Here is a 21,323-nt window from a genome sequence, read left to right on the forward strand (position 1 = left end):
GGCAAGTTTTAGAAAGTACCAAAAGCATTTTGAAAATCTGTATTACTACTGCCTAGTAATTACCCCTTTTGCCATTTTAGCTTATTTTCTTCCAGGTTTCAGTCTTTGTTTTTATACAGTTAAGGTTATATTAACTATATATACTATATTGTTATCATGCTTAAATCTTTGAATAGACATTTAAAGATCTTCATGTAGATGTGCTGTGATTTACTTCATTTCTCTAATGTTTGGGCATTTATGTTTACTGTTTTTATTTATCATAAAGCTATAATATTTCTGTCTCCAAGCGTAAGACTTTTTTTGGTTTTAAGATGCTCTCAAGTTAAATTCCTACAAGTAGAATCATCATGTCAGTAAATTGTAATGTCAGTAATCATCATGTCAGTAATTTTGTAAAGGCTGTGAAACATAAAACCAAATTGCTTTCCAGGTACATTTCTCTCGGTACTCCGATCAGCAGTGAGGGTTTTTTTGTTTTTGTTTTTTTCCTCCAATTGCTAATTTGGTGGGTGAAATACACGAACTTTAACACATTTACATTTCCTTAATTCCTGGTAAAGGTGAGCTTTTCATATGTTTATCACTTGCATTTTTCTTCTTATGATTCTGACAACTGAATTTTAAAATATGTAACTAGGTTTTTGTTTGGTGCCTAGAAAAACTCCCACTTCAGTCTCTCCTTTTCAGAAAAATTGATTAAATGCTCAAGAGATTTGCTTTAAATCTATTCTAGATTTTTTGGGAATCCACATTTTACTTTGCCCAGGCAGCTCATCAGATTTGCTCTGTTCTTACATATTTTTAAATGTTTTAAGCTTGTTTTAAACAGTGTTCACTCTTTTTTAATGTCTAAATTGTTATACATACTTTGATGATGATGTTTACCTTTTGTATGTTGGCCTGAAGTCTGCAGGCTTTTTGGTAAAGGACCAAATAGTAGATATTTTAGGCTTTGTGGCCTGTATGCAGTTTATGTTGCATAATCTCATTTGTTACTATGTTTTTTCCCTTTACAACCTTAAGTATGATTCTCAGCTCAAAGGCTGTATAAAAATAGGCCACAGGCCAAATGCCTGTGAACAATAGTTTGCTGACCCTTGCTCTAAACTTTCAACTTTTTCATTTTTTATGGTACTTCCAGCCCTGAATTTTCCATTACATTTTATTGTACTGTTAAAATGCATTGAATGGGTACTATACTATTGTTTTCTGTTACATTGATGGATAATGATGTATACCTCTTACTTTACAGATAGGTTCATTATCTCTTCATTGTACCATAGATGAGAAGCGGTTAGCGGGCTATTGTCAAGCGTGTGATGTTCTTGTACCTTCTTCTGATAGTACATCTCAACAGTTGACACCATATAGTCAAGTCCATATTTGTTTGAGATCTGGCAACTATCAGGTAAGATATCTGATGGGGAAGTAATAGGGTGCTTGGAAAGCTTTGGAAGACAGACAGAACTCATTTTAAATTCTGGCATCGCCATTTACCAGTTGTGTGATTTGGGGCATGTAAAACTGTCAGATTGGCCTATAAAATGGTAATAATTACCCCATTTCATAGGTCTTAGGAGAATCAAGTGACAAGTTATAAAGTCTAAGCAGTGCACTGTAGAGATGTTGAGTCATTATTGATAATTTTTCTTGAAGGTATAGAATTTACCTGTGTTAAGTAAATTCTTCAAGAAACTGTAAGCAGGACTTTTAACTTTTAAAATTACAGGTAAAGAATTGTTAGTTTTATGGAGCCTTAAGTCTGGTGTCTGACTTGAAAGTGTGGCTTTTGTAGCCCAGCCTTATTAGCCACTGTAAGACTGGGGGTAAAAATGAGCAAAGCGGTATTTGTAGGTTTGGATGGTCTATTCTAGAGACTGCTTTACCAGTGAGCCTGGTTATCGTCTCGATTTTTACCCATGGAAAACACTTAAATTAATCTGTTTATGTTCATTGCCTTCTGTGGATATATATTTTTAGGTTTGTAATGAAAATTACTGGGAATTAGAAATTGTACTTTTGAGGGGCACCTGGGTGGCTCAGTGAGTTAAGTGTTTGACTTCAGCTCAGGTCATGATCTCATGGTTCGTGAGTTTGAGCCTCATGTCGGGCTCTGTGCTGATAGCTCAGAGCCTGGAGCCTGCTTCAGATTCTATGTCTGTCTCTCTCTCTCTCTCTCTCTCTGTCTCTCTCTCTCTCTGTCTCTCTCTCAAAAATATATAAATATTAAAAAAATGTTTTTAATTTTTTTAAATGTTAAAAAAAAACTTGTACTTTTGAAATCTTTATCAGAAAGCCTTCATGCTAGAAAATGAATAGTGCCTTCATGTTACTTCACTCAAAGTAGGAGTCATGAAATGACAAAGCTACAGCCTATCTTTATTTCTAAGAAAAAAAATTTTTTTTTAAATTTTTAAATATTTATTTATTTTTGAGCGAGAGAGTGAGTGGGGTAGGGGCAGAGAGAGAGGAAGACCCAGAATCCAAAGCAGGCTCCAGGCCCTGAGCTGTCAGCACAGAGCCCGATGAGGGTCTTGAACTCCCGAACCATGAGATCATGACCTGAGCTGAAGTTGGATGCTTAACCGACTGAGCCACCCAGGCGCCCCTTGAATTTCCTCTTATCGATTGATTCTTCACCTCTCATTTTTGGTCTGTGGTCTTCAATTTAAAAAGGCAGGGTTGGGGGGCAGGTGAGATTTTTACCCTCAATCTTCATTTTAATATTTTAGAAAAGAGTTTTGTAGTAAGTTACTTTCATGATTTTCTTCAATATATATTTTCCATTGTAGAAAGACTTTTTTTTCTTTTTGGGAAGACTTTTAAAGTAAACAAGCTTCGCCATGATTTTTGAATTGGATACAATTTTATGTCTTGTGTTGTAGGATGTAGTAAAGATTTTTATTGAAGATAACTTAACCTTCAGTTTACCTGTCCAGTTCCGGCAGTCAGTACTAAGGGAACTCTTTCAGAAAGCTCAACAGGGGTAAGTAAGTAAATTGAAGAACTACCTTCTTATTTTTGAATAAAAGAGCAAATGCATTTTGGGTGTATAACAATAGACCTCCAAATCACCTGTAAATCTGTGACAGTACTTTCATCTTTGTTAGTATATGGGAAATTAACATAGCCAGAAGAGCCACTTTAATGTTCATCTGATCCTTAGTAAAAGCATTTGGGGGACAGAAATCAGTGGAATTTGATTCTGTTACCTAATCTGGAGTTTAATTGTCCCTTGACAGATTAAAAACTTTCCTTTTCTGCGCTACCCCCCCCACCCCGTGTGTGCCTGAATAACCTAAACTCTTACCTCTCAAGAATAAATAACTCATTCTAGTGAGTGATTTTGGTTTTGTGAAATGTACCTTACTTTTTTTTTTTATTAAAGAGAATGTATTAGTGGATCTACTTTTGTATTCTACAGAAATGAAGCTCTAGATGAAATCTGTTTTAAAGTCTGTGCCTGTAACACAGTCCGTGATATATTGGAAGGTAGAACGATTAGTGTTCAATTTAACCAGCTATTTCTTAGACCTAATAAAGAGAAAATAGACTTTCTTCTTGAGGTAAGACATTTTTTCCCTTTTTGATTTGTAATTTTGCTGTAAGCTTACCAGTGACCTCTTAGTTGCCAAATCTAGTGCCCTCTTTTCTGTCTTCATCTGACTTGCTAATAGTTGATACTGCTTACAGACTCTCCAACCTTCTCTTCTGCCAGAGCTCTTTGCTCGTTCTCTGTTACTGCGTTTTCCTTCATCCTTCATCAAGACCTCTTTTGCTCTCTCTTTAGTGTTTCTGTTTACAGTAGTTCTGTTTTTGGTGCACTCATCTTCTCATATCATTTTTTATTCTCATTTAAAGCTTCAGTCATCAGGGGCGCCTGGGTGGCTCAGTCGGTTGGGCACCCGACTTCGGCTCAGGTCATGATCTCACAGCTCATGAGTTCGAGCCTCGCATCGGGCTCTGTGCTGACAGCTGGGAGCTCGGAGCCTGGAGCCTGCTTCGGATTCTGTCTCCCTCTTTCTCTGCCCCTCCCCTACTCGCATTCTGTCTCAGTCTCTCTCAGAAATAAATAAACATTAAAGCTTCAGTCATCTGTTTTTTGAACATTCCCAAATTATAATTCTGACCTCTCCTGTGAGCTCCAGAATCTGTGTTTCTGTTAGGTTTTTTGATGTCTGTCTTTAACTGTTTTAATATAAAAGATACTGAGAGAAATACATAAGCATAGTTAATATCACTTAGTTTCAAAAATATTATATTGTCAACATTCTAGAAGTCCTTTTTTTTTTTTTTTTTTTTTTTTAAGGATTTTATTTTTAAATAATCACTATACCCAGGGTGGGGGCTCGAACTTACATCCCTGAGACTAAGAGTCACATGTTCCACTGACTGAGCCAGCCAGGAAACCCTCTAGAAGTCCTTTTTTTTTTTAATGCTCTTTACTAAACCCTCTCCATCTCTGCTTCAGAAAATCACTGTCCTGCCTTTTGTGATCATTTCCTTGTTTTTCTTTGTACTTGTATCACCTTTGCATCCTTAAGGAATATTCTTTGTTTTGAACTTGATATAAAAGCATACAAAATACTTTTTTAATTTTCCTTCACTAAACAGGTTTATGAGCTTTTTTTCCAAGTTGTATGCATTTATAGTTTGATTTTTTTCATTGTTGTGTTACAACATGACTATTGTGCAATTCATCCGTTCTTATGACATTTATGTTGTTTACATAATGTAAATGGCTATTTTGCTGCTTGGAACATTATGTATATCTTGGTGTACACATGTATCAGATGTCTACAGAAAATATATCTCTAACATTACTTCTTAATATCAGTGTTTTTGTCGCCAGCATGCATTGGTCACCATCCTTGTCAACACTTGGTATTGTCAAATTTACCTATGAGGTCATTAAAGATTTCAAATTCCATTTCTCTTATTACTAAGGAACTTAGCAGCATTTCTTTCACTTTTTGCTCATAATGAATTTTGTCTTTTGAGGTACCTGTTCCAAGTGAAATGCCTCGTTTTTTCTTTTGGATTGTCTGTTTTTGTCTTTTTTTGGTACAAGTTCTTCGTGTATTTTGTCCCTTACTGATTTTGAATACTGCAGGTATCTTCTCTGAGTTTGACTTCTCTTTTAACTTTCTTTATATTGCTTTAAAAACTCTTAATTTTAGTATAATAAAATTTATCAGTCTTTCCCATAAAGGAAAAGATTAGTGAACTCTCTCTTGTTTAAGGAAGCTTCCTATCCTGTGGTCATGAAGATAGTGTTATATCTTCTAAAAGCTTTGTAGCTTAGCCTTCCTTTCACATTTAGGTCTTTAATCCACTTATAGTTGGTTTTTGTGTATCATGTGAAGTAGATGGTCTGGTGTCATTTTTTTCTCCTATGACTATCCATTTCTTCCAGCGCCAGTTTTTTTTGTTTTGTTTTGTTTTAAGTTTATTTTTAAGAGAGAGTATGCACGTACATGGGTGAGGGGCAGAGAGGGAGAGAATTCCAAGCAGGCTTCGCACAGTCATCACACAGCCCGATGCAGACTTGATCTTGTGAACCCGAGCCAAAATCAAGAGTCGGACGCGTAAGCAACTGAGCCACCCAGGGGCCCGTCCAGTACCACTATTTTGGAAGGCTTTTTTTTCCCTACTGATCTGCAGTGCTTTACCTCTATGGAATGCCAGGTGTCCATGCATGTGTGGGCCTGTTACTGGGATCTATTCTGTACCACTTTTCTGTTTGTTCACAGGTCAGCATCCCTGTCATGATAACATTTAAACATAAGCCTTGTTTTTCAAAGTTGTATTGGTTTATGCTTATCCTTTGCATTTTCTTTGCATAGACTCAAATTGTCAAGTTCCACAAATAAGCCTGTTGGATTTTTGTTTGAAGCTATGTAATGTTTAAAAACCAGTTTGAGAAAAGTTAATATCTTCATAGTATTGAGAATTTTGTGAACTGGTACAGTTCTTCATTTATTTAGACATTGTTTGATGTCCTTCAGAGCTTTAGAATTTTTTCCATAGAAGTCTTTTTTGGTTTATGAACTTGAAAATGAAAGTAATTTATGCATTGGCATAGAGGTAGAATTGAACTTTGTGTAATGATTTTGTTTCCAACTACTGTGCTAAGCTTTTTTTTCTTTTTTAAGTTTATTTTTGAGAGAGCGAGTGAGAGAGAGCACAAGCAGGGGAGGGGCAGAGAGGTAGTATATTTTTCTTGATTAGTTTTAAGAGGTTTTATAAGAATTTGTCCACTTAAGGCAAACTATAAGAGACTCTTAAATACAGAGAACAAACTGAGGGTTGATGCGGGGGATAGGAGAGAGAGGAAAATGGGTGCTGGGCAGTGAGGAGAACCCTTGTTGGGATGAGCAAGTGCCAGTGGGTGTTGTAAGTGATGAACTACAGGAATCTACCCCAAAAACCAAGAGCACATGTTACACACTGTATGTTAGCCGTTTGACAATAAATTAAATTGAAAAGTAATAAAATCATAAGAAATGAAAACAATAACTGATCAAAAAAAAGAATTTGCACACTTTAAATATTTATTAAGTTTTTTTTAATGTTTACAGCATTCATAAAGATGTCCCCTATTTCATGTTCTAAGTAAAGAATTGAGCTTAATTAACATTTGTTCTATCGCTTATTAAAAGTAACACCTATTCCCTTTGTTTCATGACATGTTTACAGTGCATCACTATGTATGAATAAGTTGTTACAAAAGCATATTTGGGTATTATTAATATTATTACTTATTAATATTAAGATCATTAATATTAATTTATAGTGTGGAGCACAATTATTACAGTGTAAATATTTTATACATCAAGATGCTCAGATGTGATATATGCTATTAGGGTAACCTGTTCATTTGAACATAGTACTTTTACAATACTCTTTCTGAGTATGGTACTTTATTTAAAAATTACAATTTTTTTTTCCTTTTAGTAACAGTTTCATTGAGGTATAGTTCACATATCATACTGTTTACCCATTTAAAGTGTACAACCCAGGGTGCCTAGGTGGTTCAGTCAGTTGAATTTCCAATTTTGTCTCAGCTCATAATCTCGTGGTTCGTGAGTTTGAGCCTTGCATTGGGCTCTGTGCTGATGGCTCAGAACCTGGAGCCTGCTTCAGATTCTGTGTCTCCCTTGGTCTCTGCCTTTCCCCCGTGTTCGTTTGTTGTCTCTCTCTTTCTCTCTCACAAATAAACATTAAAAAAATTGTTTTTAATTAAAAAAAATAGTGTACAATCCAGTGATGTTTTAGTGTGTGCCTTGATTTGTACAGCCACCACCTCAGTTTTAGAACATTTTCATCCTCCCTCTTCTACCCCACAACAAAATCTCTTACCTGTTAGCAGTCGTCCCTCATTTTCTCCTAGTCCCTTAACCTCAGGCATCTACGGATCCACTTTTGTGTCTCTAGATTTGCCTGTTGCCTATGCTGGGCATTTCATATAAACAAAAATATAGGTGGTGTTTTGTTTTTGTTTTTGTTTTTGCTGGCTCTTTACTAAATGTTTTCAAGGTTCATCCATGTTATAGCATGTATTAGTGCTTCATTTTTTATGACTGAATAATACTCCATTAAGTGGATATACTATTCATTGTTCATTTTGTGTATCCATCAGTTGATGGGCTTTAGGGTTATTTCCACTTCTTGACTATTACGAATAATGCGGCTGTGAACATTCTAGGATTTATTTTTTTATGTTAACATGTTAGAGAATATTTGACAGTTTCCTTAGGTTAGGGACTTTGATACTTATTGCTTTATTTTGGCTTCTTGTAAGTAATCTATGGGAGAAATCCTAATCTGATGAATAAACTCAGAATATTACGAGACTGTTATTTGTAAATAACTAATATTTCCATGACTAGTTTCTGTTATTCTTTTCATTTCACTGGTTATTTTAAAACCTTGGTTACTCTTAATTGTTGGGTCTAAGTACATTAGCCATTACGTATCCTTCAGTTCTCTAAGATGAATCTTCTCTCACTTTTCTGACTGGAGCTGCTGCAGAGTTCATCACCTCATATAATTGGTTAGTGTACTTTATACATTCTGGGAGAACTCTATACCATTCTAGATAGCTGCTTCTTTATTTCATAGAAATGACAGCAGTTGTTGAAATGATCACATTCCACTCCCTTTCCCCATGATGATTCTTAATTCACAGTCTCATCTTTTAAATTACTGAACTAAATCTGTGATTGATAGGTGGCTGAAGAAGGAATATTTGGTTGTTTTTAAATCGAAGCTTTTCTGACTGTAGCGTGCATTTTTAAAAGTGCCAGTATTCAAATAAAAATTACTCAAATTCCTAGGTGTGTTCAAGATCAATAAATTTAGAAAAAGCTTCAGATTCTTTGAAAGGAAACATGGCTGCTTTTCTAAAGTAAGTGCCCTTTTCTCCTTAATTTGAATTTAGTCCTCTGAGAAAAATAACTTTTGTTACTTTTTGTGTTTGTCCTGCATGTCTTATAAATAGGCAGTCATTTGAGAGCCAGTTAAGTTCAGATTTGTATAGTGACACAAAATTTAGAATTCTGTTACTCTTTTTGTGTATCGTGACATGGACATCACAATTTTAGGACCAAAAAATTTTTAAATCTGTTTCAAATTTTGTTACATAGTTTATGAAATGGTAGCTTGTTAAATGGCTTATTAATAAAGATTCGTTAATATGATTGTTTTTCCCAAACTAAATTATAAACTTTTTTTGTTTTACACTATTTTTACTGATCTAGGAATGTGTGTCTGGGGTTGGAAGATCTGCAGTATGTTTTCATGATTTCTTCACATGAGCTTTTCATTACATTGTTGAAAGATGAAGAACGAAAGCTACTTGTTGATCAGATGAGGAAGAGATCCCCTAGAGTAAATCTGTGCATTAAACCTGTAACTTCATTTTATGATATCCCAGGTTAGCTCTCTAGTCTGCTAGCAAAAATGTTGGCACATTTTGCACTTCTGTTATATTCGCCCCTCAGTGTATTTGAGGATGCCCTCTCATGTGTTTTAGTTTATGTTTATGTCCATAATTAATTTGAAATTTACCAGTCTTCTGTAGTCCTATTTCTGTCTAAGCAGTGAAGTGCTGGGATGCTGCTCAGTCTGTGTTTAATGGAGATTGAGGCCTAGATATACAAAAGTTTTAGTTGGTGAAAATAGACCAAGGTTCTATTGCTGATACATTCTTGGAGGTAAAATGAGAGCTGGGAGGGGTGCCTGGGTGGCTCAGTTGGTTAAACATCTGATTTCAGCTCAGGTCTTGATCTCGTGGTTTATGAGTTTGAGACCCTTGTCGGGCTCTGTGCTGACAGCTCAGCCTGGAGCCTGCTTCGGATTCTGTGTCTCCCTCTCTCTCTGCCCTCCCCCACCTTCTCAAAAATAAATAAACATTAAATTTTTTTCAAAATTAAAAACAATTAAGAGCTGGGAGGGGAGTCCTGAGACTCAGGGAAAGTACAGGCTTTCATGGATTTGAGCCTGCATCACTGTGATCTGCTGGCTAAGCTTCCACTTGGGCAACATTGCCATTTGTTACCTTGTTTTTTTGATGATTTTTTTTTTCCTTTTTGCTTTTATTTTACAAATACAAGTAGAAAACGTAGTGCTATTTGTTAATAAGAAACACAAGCTTTAGAGCTTAATATAAATGAGACCGAATTCAGTCAGTTTAACAAAACAGAGTTGTAGCTGCTGTGAACCTCGCTACATTTAAACTGGTTGACCAGTTGTAAAGGAAAATGACATTAGACCTAAAATGCTGGGGATGGATTAATGAAGACTATCTGAAAGTTGAGTTGTAATTAGGGATTTTAATGATCTTTTTGGTTTCTCTGGGAAGGCAGTCCCTCCTTCTCTTCCTCTCCCTTTAAAAAACATTTTTAGGGTTTGTTTAAAATTTTTTTTTAATGTTTATTTTTGAGGAGGGGAAGGGAGACAGAGCGCAAGTGGGGGAGAGCCAGAGAGAGGGAGGTACAGAATCCAAAGCAGGCTCTAGGCTCCGAGTTTTCAGCACCAATGTGGGGCTCGAACCCACAAACAATGAGATTATGACCTGAGCCGAAATCAGGCGCTTAACTGACTGAGCCCGCGAGGTTCCCTCCCTACCCTTTAAAAATTTTTTTTTTTTTTTTTTTTAACGTTTGGTTATTTTTGAGAGCGAGCATGAGTCGGGGGGGCGGTGACTGAGAGAATATTTATTAAAATGAAAATATATTTATACATGCTTTTGTTAACACATTATGTTTGAAAGTAGGAGACTATCTACATAAGTGAATTTTTCCATGTAGCCCACCTAGTTCTTTCTATAGCCAGTTACTGATTTTATTTTTTTAAGTTTATTTATTTATTTTGAGTGAGCAGGGGAGGGGCAGAGGGAGGGAGAGAGGGAATCCCAAGCAGGCCCGCACTGTCAGCCTACAGCCCGATGCAAGGCTTGATTCCACAACCCTGGGATCATGGTCTGAGCAAGAATCAGACCCGTAACCAGCTGAGCCACCTAGGCGCCCCCCAGTTACTACTAATTTTTATCTTCGTTTATAGTGTCATCTTTATTAAATGCAGACCTAATACATATTGTTACATTTTTCTATGTGAGGATAAAATTAATATATAATTTATACTATATTAAATTCTCTATATTGAGTTCTCAAGATGAGAGTGGTATTTCACTTATAGATAAAATACTTAAACACAATTTCAACAAATTATTCTTATATTTGTAGGATTCCTTTGAATTGTCATATTGAAACAAATCTTTCTTTCTTAGCCTCAGCAAGTGTCAACATTGGTCAGTTGGAGCATCAGCTGATATTGTCAGTGGATCCCTGGAGGATTCGACAGATTTTAATTGAATTACATGGTATGACTTCAGAGCGCCAGTTCTGGACAGTGTCTAACAAGGTTAGAAACGCTTTGTCAACAGCAGATAAGAAAGTTACTCTTTTTTTCTGATGTAATTTAATAGAAGAGTTATTCCCTGAACTTCTTAAGAATAAAGACCCCTATTTGTCAACAATATTAGGACCTTTACATGACAATAATTACACTTTGAACATCCATTGTTGGAGAAAATACAAAATGTCAAAAAGGATACTTTTAAATCCGTAACCTCTAAAAATAAGTTTGTTATATTGTCGTGGCATCTCCATATATTTTAAATACAGCTGTAAGTGTATGTATAAGGTATATTTACGCAGTCTGTAGCTGCTACTTCCTATGTGTTTATAGAGTATTTTTGTTTTTATTAATGCCCTCTTGAAGTCTAAAACCTAAAGGTTGGAACCGATTCATTAAAACTTTTTTATAGGGCATTTCTGGCTTTACCTGTTCATTTAAAAATTCCCAGCTAATGTATTTACCTGATTCTGAAGTTATGTGTTTAAAACCTTTCCTGCATGCAAAGTGTGGATGAAGATAGCTTTTCGAACACCATTTCAGTGGAACGGAGCTAAAGCTACAGGGAAAGAGTCCGTGTATGCAGGAGAGAAGTATGGCGGTACTTCTAACTCACTGCGTACCGCTCTGCTGAAAATGTAGGAGAAAAGCAGCCGGGCATTCATGTATATTTTATGGGATTTGAACACAAAAGTGCAGTGAAATGAAAAATTTCTCTGAACATTAGTGTTGGGCATCATTAGTGTTGACATTGTTAGTGCTCATTTTATAGATGAAGTAGAATAGCATAGAGGGAGTTCTGATCTGAATGCCTGAGTTTGAATCCCAGCCTCTATACTTATTAGCTGTATAATCAATCTTGCGCAGGTTAATTTGACATCTGTGTGCTTCACTTTTCTTATCTGTAAAATGAGGTTAATAGTACCTACTTCATAGTGTTGTGGTGAGGATCACATAAGTTAATATATAGTCCTCGTGCTTTTTTTCCTTATTTTTTCCTGTGGACTATCCTTTAGAAAGTTCCAACCCATTTAATTTATTACTGGCTTATAGTGAATATGTCTGTTTTGATTAACATTTCATTAGAGCTGTCATTTTCCTTTTTCTATGAAAGTGATCTTTGCATGATTATTTTAAATGTGATTGAAGATGATTGAAAGATTCTTCTCTAGATTTGGCTTTCTGTGTGTGTATTGTGTGCATGTGTATTTATGTATTTTTATTTCTTCTAGTGGGAAGTACCTTCTGTTTATAGTGGGGTCATCCTGGGAATTAAAGACAATTTAACAAGAGATTTGGTTTACATTCTGTTGGCCAAAGGTTTACACTGCAGTACTGTTAAGGTGAGTAAAAGCATATGTCAATTACTGGTTAAAATATGCTTTATCAATTTTATCGTGAAACCCAGGAATCAGAATCTCCTATATTTTCCTTGATCTTAAAAATACAGCCCTAGGCCTAAAGGGTCTTTTCTCCCCGCTCTTAAAGGATATTTTAAAAGGTGTTTTGGTTCTTTTTCCTCTACCCTCACAACTGTACCAAAGTGGTCTTGGATATACAGATACTGCTCCATTCCTTGAGACCATGAAAATTATTTAGTGTATCTTTTAGGATTAACTTAGTAAAATTGTGTTCCAGGCTGTAAGAACAAAACAAAATCCCTTAAGATTACTTTTGTAGTTTATTTTACACAAGGAGTTTGTAACTGTTTGGGAAGTTGAGACCTAAGTGAAATGTTAAATGATACAAGATGGTAAAATTGCACGAGTAATAGTATAGTAAATTCTATAGGCAGGTTAATAGCATTTCCAAATTTAGTTCCAGCAGAAATCCTGCACTAAAGCCCGAAGCATGAATAAGTTAGCGAGGTAAAGGGGGGAATGGCACCATGTGGAAAAGCTCAAAGATAAGAAATAGGATGGTATACAAGGGGACCGGAAGCAGTAAGCTGATGTTAAGAGTATCATTTGGTAAGTGAGGCTAGAAGGGGAAATAAGATGTAGCCTGTACAGACCCCGTGAGCATTGCTAAGGTGGTTGGTTTTTCTAGATGAGCACTCTTCTAGCTAGAAGTCAAGTGTGTAGACATCACAGTTTGTTTGGTTTTGTTAGATATAATTTATTGTCAAATTGGGATACATACAACACAAAGTGCTCATCCCAACAAGTGCTCTCCTCAGTGCCCATTAGACATTACAGTTTTAAGGGAAGTGGTATCCAGCCTTTTTTCTTGTCTTTCCTAAAATTGATCTGCCTGAAAAACTCTTTATGGTTCATGTGTCCTGTTGTTTTTCCTTTTCACATTCCGTTCTTTTTTCACAATTGCCCTTTTCTAGCTTACTTTAAAAAGGTGGAGGGAGGGGTGCTTGGGTGTCTCAGTCGGTTAAGCGTCTAACTCTTGATTTCAGCTCAGGTCATGACCTTGTCCTGAGATGGAGCCCTATGTTGGCCCCGAATGGAGTGGGGAGCCTGCTTGGGATTCTATCTCTCTGCCCCTCCCTGCTCGCTCTTGCTCTCTCTCACATTCTCTCTCTTTCTCATTCTCTCTCATTCTCTTTTTCATTCTCTCTCTCTCTCTAAATATTTAAAAAAAAAAAGAGGGGGCCATATTTTAGCTTTATAGTAAGTTTTGAAACCAAGTGCTGTCAAGGCTTCCTTTGCAAATGATTTTGGCTAGTCTAGGTCTTTTGCTTTCTCATTTATTTTTAAGATTTTATTTAAGTAAACTCTACACCAAATGTGTAGAGTTTATACAAATTTATAACCTTGAGATGAAGATTGGCATGTTCTACCAACTGAGCCAGCCAAGTGCCCCTCCCCTTGGCTTTTTTAATATAAATTTTAGAATCAGCTTTTCGGTATTTACTGGAAAAAAAAAAAAAAAAGCCTGCTGGGATTTTGATTCAGATCGCAATGAATCTATAAATCAATTTGGAGACAATTGATAACAATATTATGTCTTTCAGTCCATGAACTTGGTATAGGTCTTCATTTATTTAGGCCTCTATTTATTTATGTCCTTATCTTGTTAAGTTCGGTAATTTTCAGCATACAAATCTTGCATGTATTTTGTTAGATCTATCCCTAAAGGCATGTATATTTTAAAATAAAAATAATGTAGTTCATTATTCAAAAAGTATTTGCACTACACTTTAGCACCTCCTTAAACTCTTCCTAAAACAATGCTTTTTATTTATTGTTATTATTTTCTACAGTTTATTTTGTGAGACAGCAGGAGAGTGCATGTGTACGGGGTTGGGGCAGAGAGAGAGAATTCCAAGCAAGTTCTGAGCTGCTGGCGAGGAGCCCGATATGGGGCTTGATCCCATGAACCGTGAGATCATGAACCAAAATCAAGAGATGGATGCTTAAATGACTGAACCACCCAGGCATCCCTCCAAAATTACTTCTAAGCTTAAAAATTTATATCAGGAAGTGAATATTATATAAAACTTTTTGAGAGGGCGTTGAACAAAGAACCTTTTGTAGATAGTGCTGTAAACCAGAGGTTCTCAAAGTCTGACCCCCACACTAGCAGCATTGGCTATATTTGGGAACTTGTTAGAAACGCAAAATGTTGGACCCCACTTAGACCTACTGAATCAGAAACTGCAGATGGGGCACAGCAGTTTGTTTTAATAAGCCCTCCAGGTAATTTCTGATGCATGCTAAAGTTTGAGCACTATTTCTAGACCAGTACTGTCCAGTGGAAGTGCCATGCAAGCCACATATGTAATTTATGATTTTCTTGTAGCCACATTTTTAGAAGTACAAAAGTGATTTTAATACATTTGAACTCACTATATCTAAACTATTGTTTCAACAAATAAGCAATATAAAAATTATTGAGTTTTGTTTTTTTTTTTTAAATGGGTGTGCTAGGTTTTCACTCAAAATCCAGTGTTTTGTGCTCAGAGCACCTCCCAGTTTGGACTGGTCACAATTCACATGCTCAGTAGGCACATGTAGCTCATGGCTACCATATTGGAACGTACAGCTCTAGACAGTAGTGAGCTGTTGAAAAGTTTATAATGGGGCATGCCATTAGCCCCTTTTCTCCTTCCACCCCTAAAATAACTAACATTTATTGAGCATGGAGACTGTTCTGCAGTTTTCTTATATATTTATTCTTTGACATATTGGTCACACACACAACTGTGTAGAAGGTGTTAGCTCAGTTTTATAGGTGAAAAATCAGAGACTCAAAGGTAATAAATTGAGGTCACACAGCTAGTAAGTGGCACAAGTGTTAGGGTAGAAGCGAACAGACAGATGTTAAGAAGGTAAAATCTAGAATTGATTGTTTCCTCATGTGCTGTGGAAGGCAAGAGGGAGAAAAGAATGGAGAGAGATGTTCAGATTTCTGCTTAGGTTTCTGCCAGCTTGTGAATATGTAGAAAAACATTTTTGAAGGACTGATTATCCATTTTAAAATGTTTAGTTTGGGCCTGCAGTTGGAAACAGCCTGAAGCTTGGGAAATGGTCTGGGCTAGATATAGAGATTTGGGAGACATCAGAGATCACCCAGGGAGAATATACAGAGCCTAGGGGATACGACATTGTGTCCCAGAAACAGTGGCAGGATGGGTATGAGGACCAGACACAGGTGGAGTCGTGATAGCCAGGGGAATAGAGAGAATGTCAGGCACAAGGGAGTGGGCAGCACGGGGATGCAGCCCCTGGGTTCTGTAAGATAACTAAAGAGTGTTTAGTCAGTTGAACAGTTAGAAGGTCTTTGTTTAGTGGGAGCTATTTCTTCATCGTGATGGGGGTAGGAGTAAAGGAGAAAACTGTGGGGAGGGAGAGAGAACGAACAAAGACTGCTCTTCGGAAAAATTAGAAGCGGACGTGTAAGAAAGGGATTGGATTGTAGTGAGTTTGATTTTTTAGTCAATTATGTGGACTAAGGTCGTGTACAGAGATTTTAGAATGTAAAACCTTGTTGGGGTGCCCGGGTGGCTCAGTCAGCGAAACGTCTGACTTTGGCTCAGGTCATCATCTCCCGGTTTGTGGGTTCGAGCATTGGGCTCTGTGCTGACAGCTCAGAGCCTGAAGCCTACTTTAGATTCTGTGTCTCCCTCTGTCTCTGCCCTTCCCCATTCATGCTCTCTCTTTCAAAAATAAACATTAAAAAATTTTTCTAGAATGTAAAACCTTGTTGAAGAGTATAAGATCCAATTCTTGATAGGTTAGGTATAGAAGGGTACTTGTCATGGAATCTATATGGATTTTGTGTATACGTATGTATAGAAGATGTATAATTTATGTGTATTCTATATATGTATATAACATGTATGGCTCGTATGTATAAGATAGGCATATAGGTATATAATATACATTATGTATATGTAATATGTGTAGCTTATATAAAATGTATGTATGTGATGTGTATATAATTATGTGAAAGTTTTTTTGGTTTTACCATTTATATAAAACTAGTTTGATAATACAGCATATTTTTATGCTGTTTATTGGATATTTTTAAAAAATTATTTAAATTCAAATTAGTTAACATACCACTTATATCAGGAAGTGAATATTATATAAAACTTTTTAAGAGGGCATTGAGCAATGTCGTATCCCCTAGGCTCACGTATAGTATTGGTTTCAGGAGTAGAACCCAGTGATTCATCACTTCCATATAACCCCAGATGTTCATCCCAGCAAGTGCCTTCCTTAATCCCCATCACCCATTTAACCCATCCCCTGCCTACCTCCCTTCCAGCAACCTTCAGTTTGTTCTCTGTATTTAAGAGTCTCATGTGGTTTGCCTCCCTCTCTGTTTTTATCTTATTTTTCCTTCGCTTCCCCTGTGTTCATCTCTTTTGTTTCTTAAATTCCACGGATTTTTTTTTAGACTACAAAAGAATTAAGTATTGGAATAAATCAGTGACACAGATGATAAAGATAATCTGGCCTCTTTCCAAGATCCGGTGTTAACCATTTAAATTAATCCTCCTTCTCTTTGCTCCGTTCTCACAAAGATGCACATTTTTCGATTCCAGAGAAAAAGCAATCCAGTGATTTCTTTCTTTCTCTAGGACTTTTCCCACGCCAAACAGTTGTTTGCTGCTTGTTTGGAGTTGGTAACAGAGTTCTCGCCAAAACTCCGTCAGGTCATGCTGAATGAGATGCTGCTTTTGGATATTCATACGCATGAAGCTGGAACAGGGCAGTCAGGAGAGAGACCTCCTTCTGATCTTATTAGTAGGGTGCGAGGATATCTGGAAATGAGGCTTCCTGGTAAGACTTTCACAAAGCCAAAGTTCAGAAATACAGTACTCAGGTAATTGTGGGGAAGAATCTAAAAAAAACATTTGCTTGACTTTTTGCCATCTATAAAAAAGTTACCTCTCTCCTAAAACAGAAATCTGTCGTGGAGTTCACTTGAGAACATTGAGGATAATGTAGGAAACTATTCATTTCCAAGAATTTCCATAACAAAGTACCACAAGCTAGATGATGAAAACAGCAGAAATTTATTCTCTTATACTTTTGAAGGCCAGAGATCTGAAATCAAGGTGTCAGCATGGCCATGCTCCCTCTGAAGGCTCTGGGGAAGAAGCCTTCTAGCTTCAGGTGGCTCCCAGCAATCTTTTATTCACTCCCATCTCTGCCTCCTTTGTTACGTGGCCTTCTCAGGGAGTGAGAGTGTGAGTGTGTGTGTGTCTTACAAAGGCACCAGTTATTGGATTTAGGGTGTGTGCTAATTCAGTATGATTTCATCTTAACTAAGTAGATATGTGAAGGTCCTGTTGTCAAGTGAGGAAACTCTGAGGTCTTAGGTGGAAATGAATTTTGAGGGGACACTGTTCAACACATTACAAAATTATATTGCAGTTTTAAGATACTTTGTTAAAGAATCAAAATGTCATTGAAAGTACAGATTGAAAGTTTAATTCCTCATTACTATCATAGAAATAATCAGAATGGTTGCCACTGGGTCAGGAACTCAATTGTCACTTCAGGAACAAACCTTGTGTGTCCAGCTCTAAGTATAAATATGCCATTATGAAAAGGGCTTATAAAAATTATCTCTGTTGTATGTAAATCTTACTTAAAGTAGTTTCTTAATTTTACATGTTTTAGAGTAATTAAATCATACTATACACATTTAAAGCTGTAAGCAGTAAAATTGAAGTGTAACGGAAGGTGCTAGTAATGTGTCAAAGCAGAAATGGCCACTGGCCCTCTTGGGTCTTTTGGAGTAAGTTAATTGTTAATACATTCTGATTTCTAGCAGAAATTACAACCATGGGTCAGGATAAGGGAGGGGTGCAAAAAGGTGTTATCTGCCATCACCTCCTCCCTCTCTTTTTAGGGAAAAAAATTGTTCCCTGGTGATACTGGGCTGATTTTGATCAAATTAAATGCATACGCTCTGTAAAAGACAGAGGGTGTTAACGTGGCTTGGTCTGGCTCTACTATCAGGAACAGGAAGTGATCTTTTTGTGTGTGTGTGTTTATTTTTGAGAGAGCATGAGGGAGGGGGTGGGCACAGAGAGAGAGGGGGACAGAGGATCCAAAGCAGGCTCCATGTTTACAGCGACAAGCAGTCCTTTATGTGGGGCTCGAACTCATGAACAATGAGATCATGACCTGAGCTGAAGTTGGACACTTAACACTGAGCCACCCAGGCATCCAAAGGAAGAGGAAGTGGTCTTCATTGACAACAAATCCAACCTTCATTTATAAATAAGGGCTACTTCTTCTAAATTAATTATTTAGATTAATTATTCTAAAACCACTGATGTCTTTTGGGAGAAATTCCCTAACTTTTAATACTTTGTACTAAAAGGTAACTTTGTGTTGAGACACGTGTCTTAGTTATGTTCCTTGGATTTCAGCAAATTTGAATTCTAGGCCTGGTAGAGATGATGAATTGTATATTGCAGATGCTTAAAGGGAAGTTTAATCTCCAAATCATTGCTTCTCAGGCTGTATCAGAATTCTCCCTAGATTCTGATTTATCTTTAAGAATTGTTGCTGTACCCTTCCCCACTCATGCTCCCTCAAAAAATAAAAAAGGGCACCTGGGGGCTCAGTTCGTTAAGTGTCTGATTTCAGCTCAAGTCATGATCTCATGGTTCATGGGATTGAACCCCCTATCAGGCTCCATGCTGGGTGTGGAGCCTGCTAACATTCTCTCTCTCCTTCTGCCCTTCCCCTGCACACGGGTGCAGTTGTTCTCTCTCTCTCTTAAAAAAAAAAAAAAAAAAATTAAGGGCATCTAGGTGACTCAGTTGGTTAAGCTTCCAACACTTGGTTTCGGGTCAAGTCTGATCTCACGGTCATTGAGATCAAGCCCTGCATGGGACTCTGCGCTGGTAGCATGGAACCTACTTGGGACTCTGTCCCCCCTCTCTGCCCCTCCCCTGCTGATGCTCTCTCTCTCAAAATACACTTTATGGGAAAAAAAAAAAAAAAAAGATTGAAAAAAATTAAAATTAACAAAAAATCCAAACCATTGGTGTATTATTAATGGGGAATGTGGGTGAATAAATGAAGCCTTGGAGTCAAATGCTGTGTGGTCTACCTTTGGCAAAATGTAAAGAACTCAATGACCTGCATGTGTTAGAGATACCAGTTTCACTTCTGTCTTTGTTCTTGAAGGTGATGCAAATAGTATATTTTGTTTTGCTGTGTTCCTATGCCTGTCTTTGTCGTTGCAAATCCTCTTTTGGGTAAGGTGAGATGTAAACAAATAGCCATAGGCAGTTTTTTTTTTCTTTTTTAGAAAGACTAAACAAAATATATTTACCTAAGAAGTTTAATAGCTCTCCCTATTTCAAGTGAACGTTGTTATTTAGCATTCTTTGGGATTTTTCTTTTTGCTGAAGTATGTTTAAACCTGAATATTATATACTTTGAGCTACAAAAATTTGCAACATATTTAATACTAAGGTATATTTATTTATTTCAAAGGAAACGATGTGCGAAACTTTTTTTTTTTTTGGTCCAAAAGTTCTGAGTGATTTTTTTTTTTTTCTCATTACTTTTGCTTAAAATTGTTTCTGGGGTGCCTGGGTGGCTTAGTCGGTTAAGCAGCTGATTCTTGATTTCGGCCTAGGTCATGATCTCAAGGTTCGTGACTTTAAGCCCCACATCTGGCTCTTTGCTCACAGTGCTGGGTCGGCTTCGGCTCCTCTGTCTCCCTCTCTCTGCTACTCCCCCATGCGTGCACGCGTGCGCTCTTTCTTTCACAAAAATAAATGTTAAAAAAATTGAAAACTAAAAATGTTTTTGGTACAGTAAATATTTTTTGAAAGTAAATGATTTCATAGAATGCTTATTATTACATTTTAATCAGAAGAAATATTTAAAATGATACATTCACTCAGATTTGTTAGTTTTATTATATGGTATAGCTATTTCTGTGCTCTAAATGTGCTAAAAGTTTATACTGTACCATCATACTTGTTTTGTGTGTTTATTCTCTGCTCATTTGGGTTACAAATTTTATAGAGGACAGGTAACACGGACTTCCACAAGAGAGTGTAAAGTATTCTTAGTAGGTGAGTTTGTTAATTAGTAAATAGTAGGGACCATTCAGTCTGTTGTTGGGAAAACTTAACTTTTTAAAAAAAATTTTTAACATTTTATTTATTTTTGAGAGAGAGAGAGAGAGTGGGGGAGGGCCACAGAGAGGGGAGACACAGAATCTGAAGCAGGCTCCAGGCTCTGAGCTGTCAGCACAGAATCCCAAACGGGCCTCAAACTCTGACCTGAGGCAAAGTCAGATGCTTAACTGACTGAACCACGCAGGCACCCTGAGAAACCTTAACTTTCTAAAGAAAAGTATAAAACATTAGAATTTTTCTGTTGTTTCATCTGTAACTGTTGTTTTTAATTTGTTCAACTGAAATCTGAGTACATGTTTGCTTTGTTCTGTTTTAATGTTATGATGGTAATTCCAACTATTTTCTTTGTCTTTTTAGATATTCCTCTTCGTCAAGTTATAGCTGAGGAATGTGTTGCTTTTATGTTAAACTGGAGGGAAAATGAATACCTTACACTGCAAGTTCCCGCATTTCTGCTTCAGAGTAATCCATATGTAAAGGTAATTTGTGTTTAATCTAAAAGGATTATTAGGATGAGATCATTGTACCTGTTTCTTTAGATCTATACTAAGGCAACTTGTCCAATTTCTATGATACAATGGAAGATGGGACAAATGTTTGTTGGTGTGTGGTTAATAGTATAGTTTGAGATAATTTGGGTGCTTGGGTTTGCCCTCTGATATTTTTTTCAACGTCCAGTAGTTCATGAGAATGCAAACAAAAATTAGTTAACGGACATTTTGGTATAACCGTAAGCTAGTGAGAGGTTAGTTCTCTTCTTGTTTTGATCAGTATAATCAAACTCTAGTGTTAACCTCTGGAATACATGGGTGTACCTGCA

General features: G+C 36.7%; 1 protein-coding gene across 3 annotated transcripts in view; it reads left to right on the top strand.

The window, feature by feature from the left end:
* The window catches only part of INTS8 (integrator complex subunit 8), a 52,845-nt gene that overhangs the window by 12,472 nt on the left and 19,050 nt on the right, over positions 1 to 21,323 (top strand). For all 3 annotated transcript variants that reach the window (XM_019453499.2, XM_053896608.1, XM_053896609.1), the window contains 9 exons: positions 1,256 to 1,411; positions 2,889 to 2,989; positions 3,428 to 3,569; positions 8,343 to 8,413; positions 8,766 to 8,941; positions 10,796 to 10,929; positions 12,156 to 12,266; positions 16,964 to 17,165; positions 20,861 to 20,982. In XM_019453499.2, the coding sequence (XP_019309044.1) occupies positions 1,256 to 1,411; positions 2,889 to 2,989; positions 3,428 to 3,569; positions 8,343 to 8,413; positions 8,766 to 8,941; positions 10,796 to 10,929; positions 12,156 to 12,266; positions 16,964 to 17,165; positions 20,861 to 20,982 (1,215 nt within the window). The remainder of the gene's footprint in view (positions 1 to 1,255; positions 1,412 to 2,888; positions 2,990 to 3,427; positions 3,570 to 8,342; positions 8,414 to 8,765; positions 8,942 to 10,795; positions 10,930 to 12,155; positions 12,267 to 16,963; positions 17,166 to 20,860; positions 20,983 to 21,323) is intronic.

This window comes from Panthera pardus, unplaced genomic scaffold (genome assembly GCF_024362965.1).
Source record: "Panthera pardus isolate Hobbes unplaced genomic scaffold, ASM2436296v1 HiC_scaffold_7, whole genome shotgun sequence".
NCBI lineage: Eukaryota > Metazoa > Chordata > Mammalia > Carnivora > Felidae > Panthera > Panthera pardus.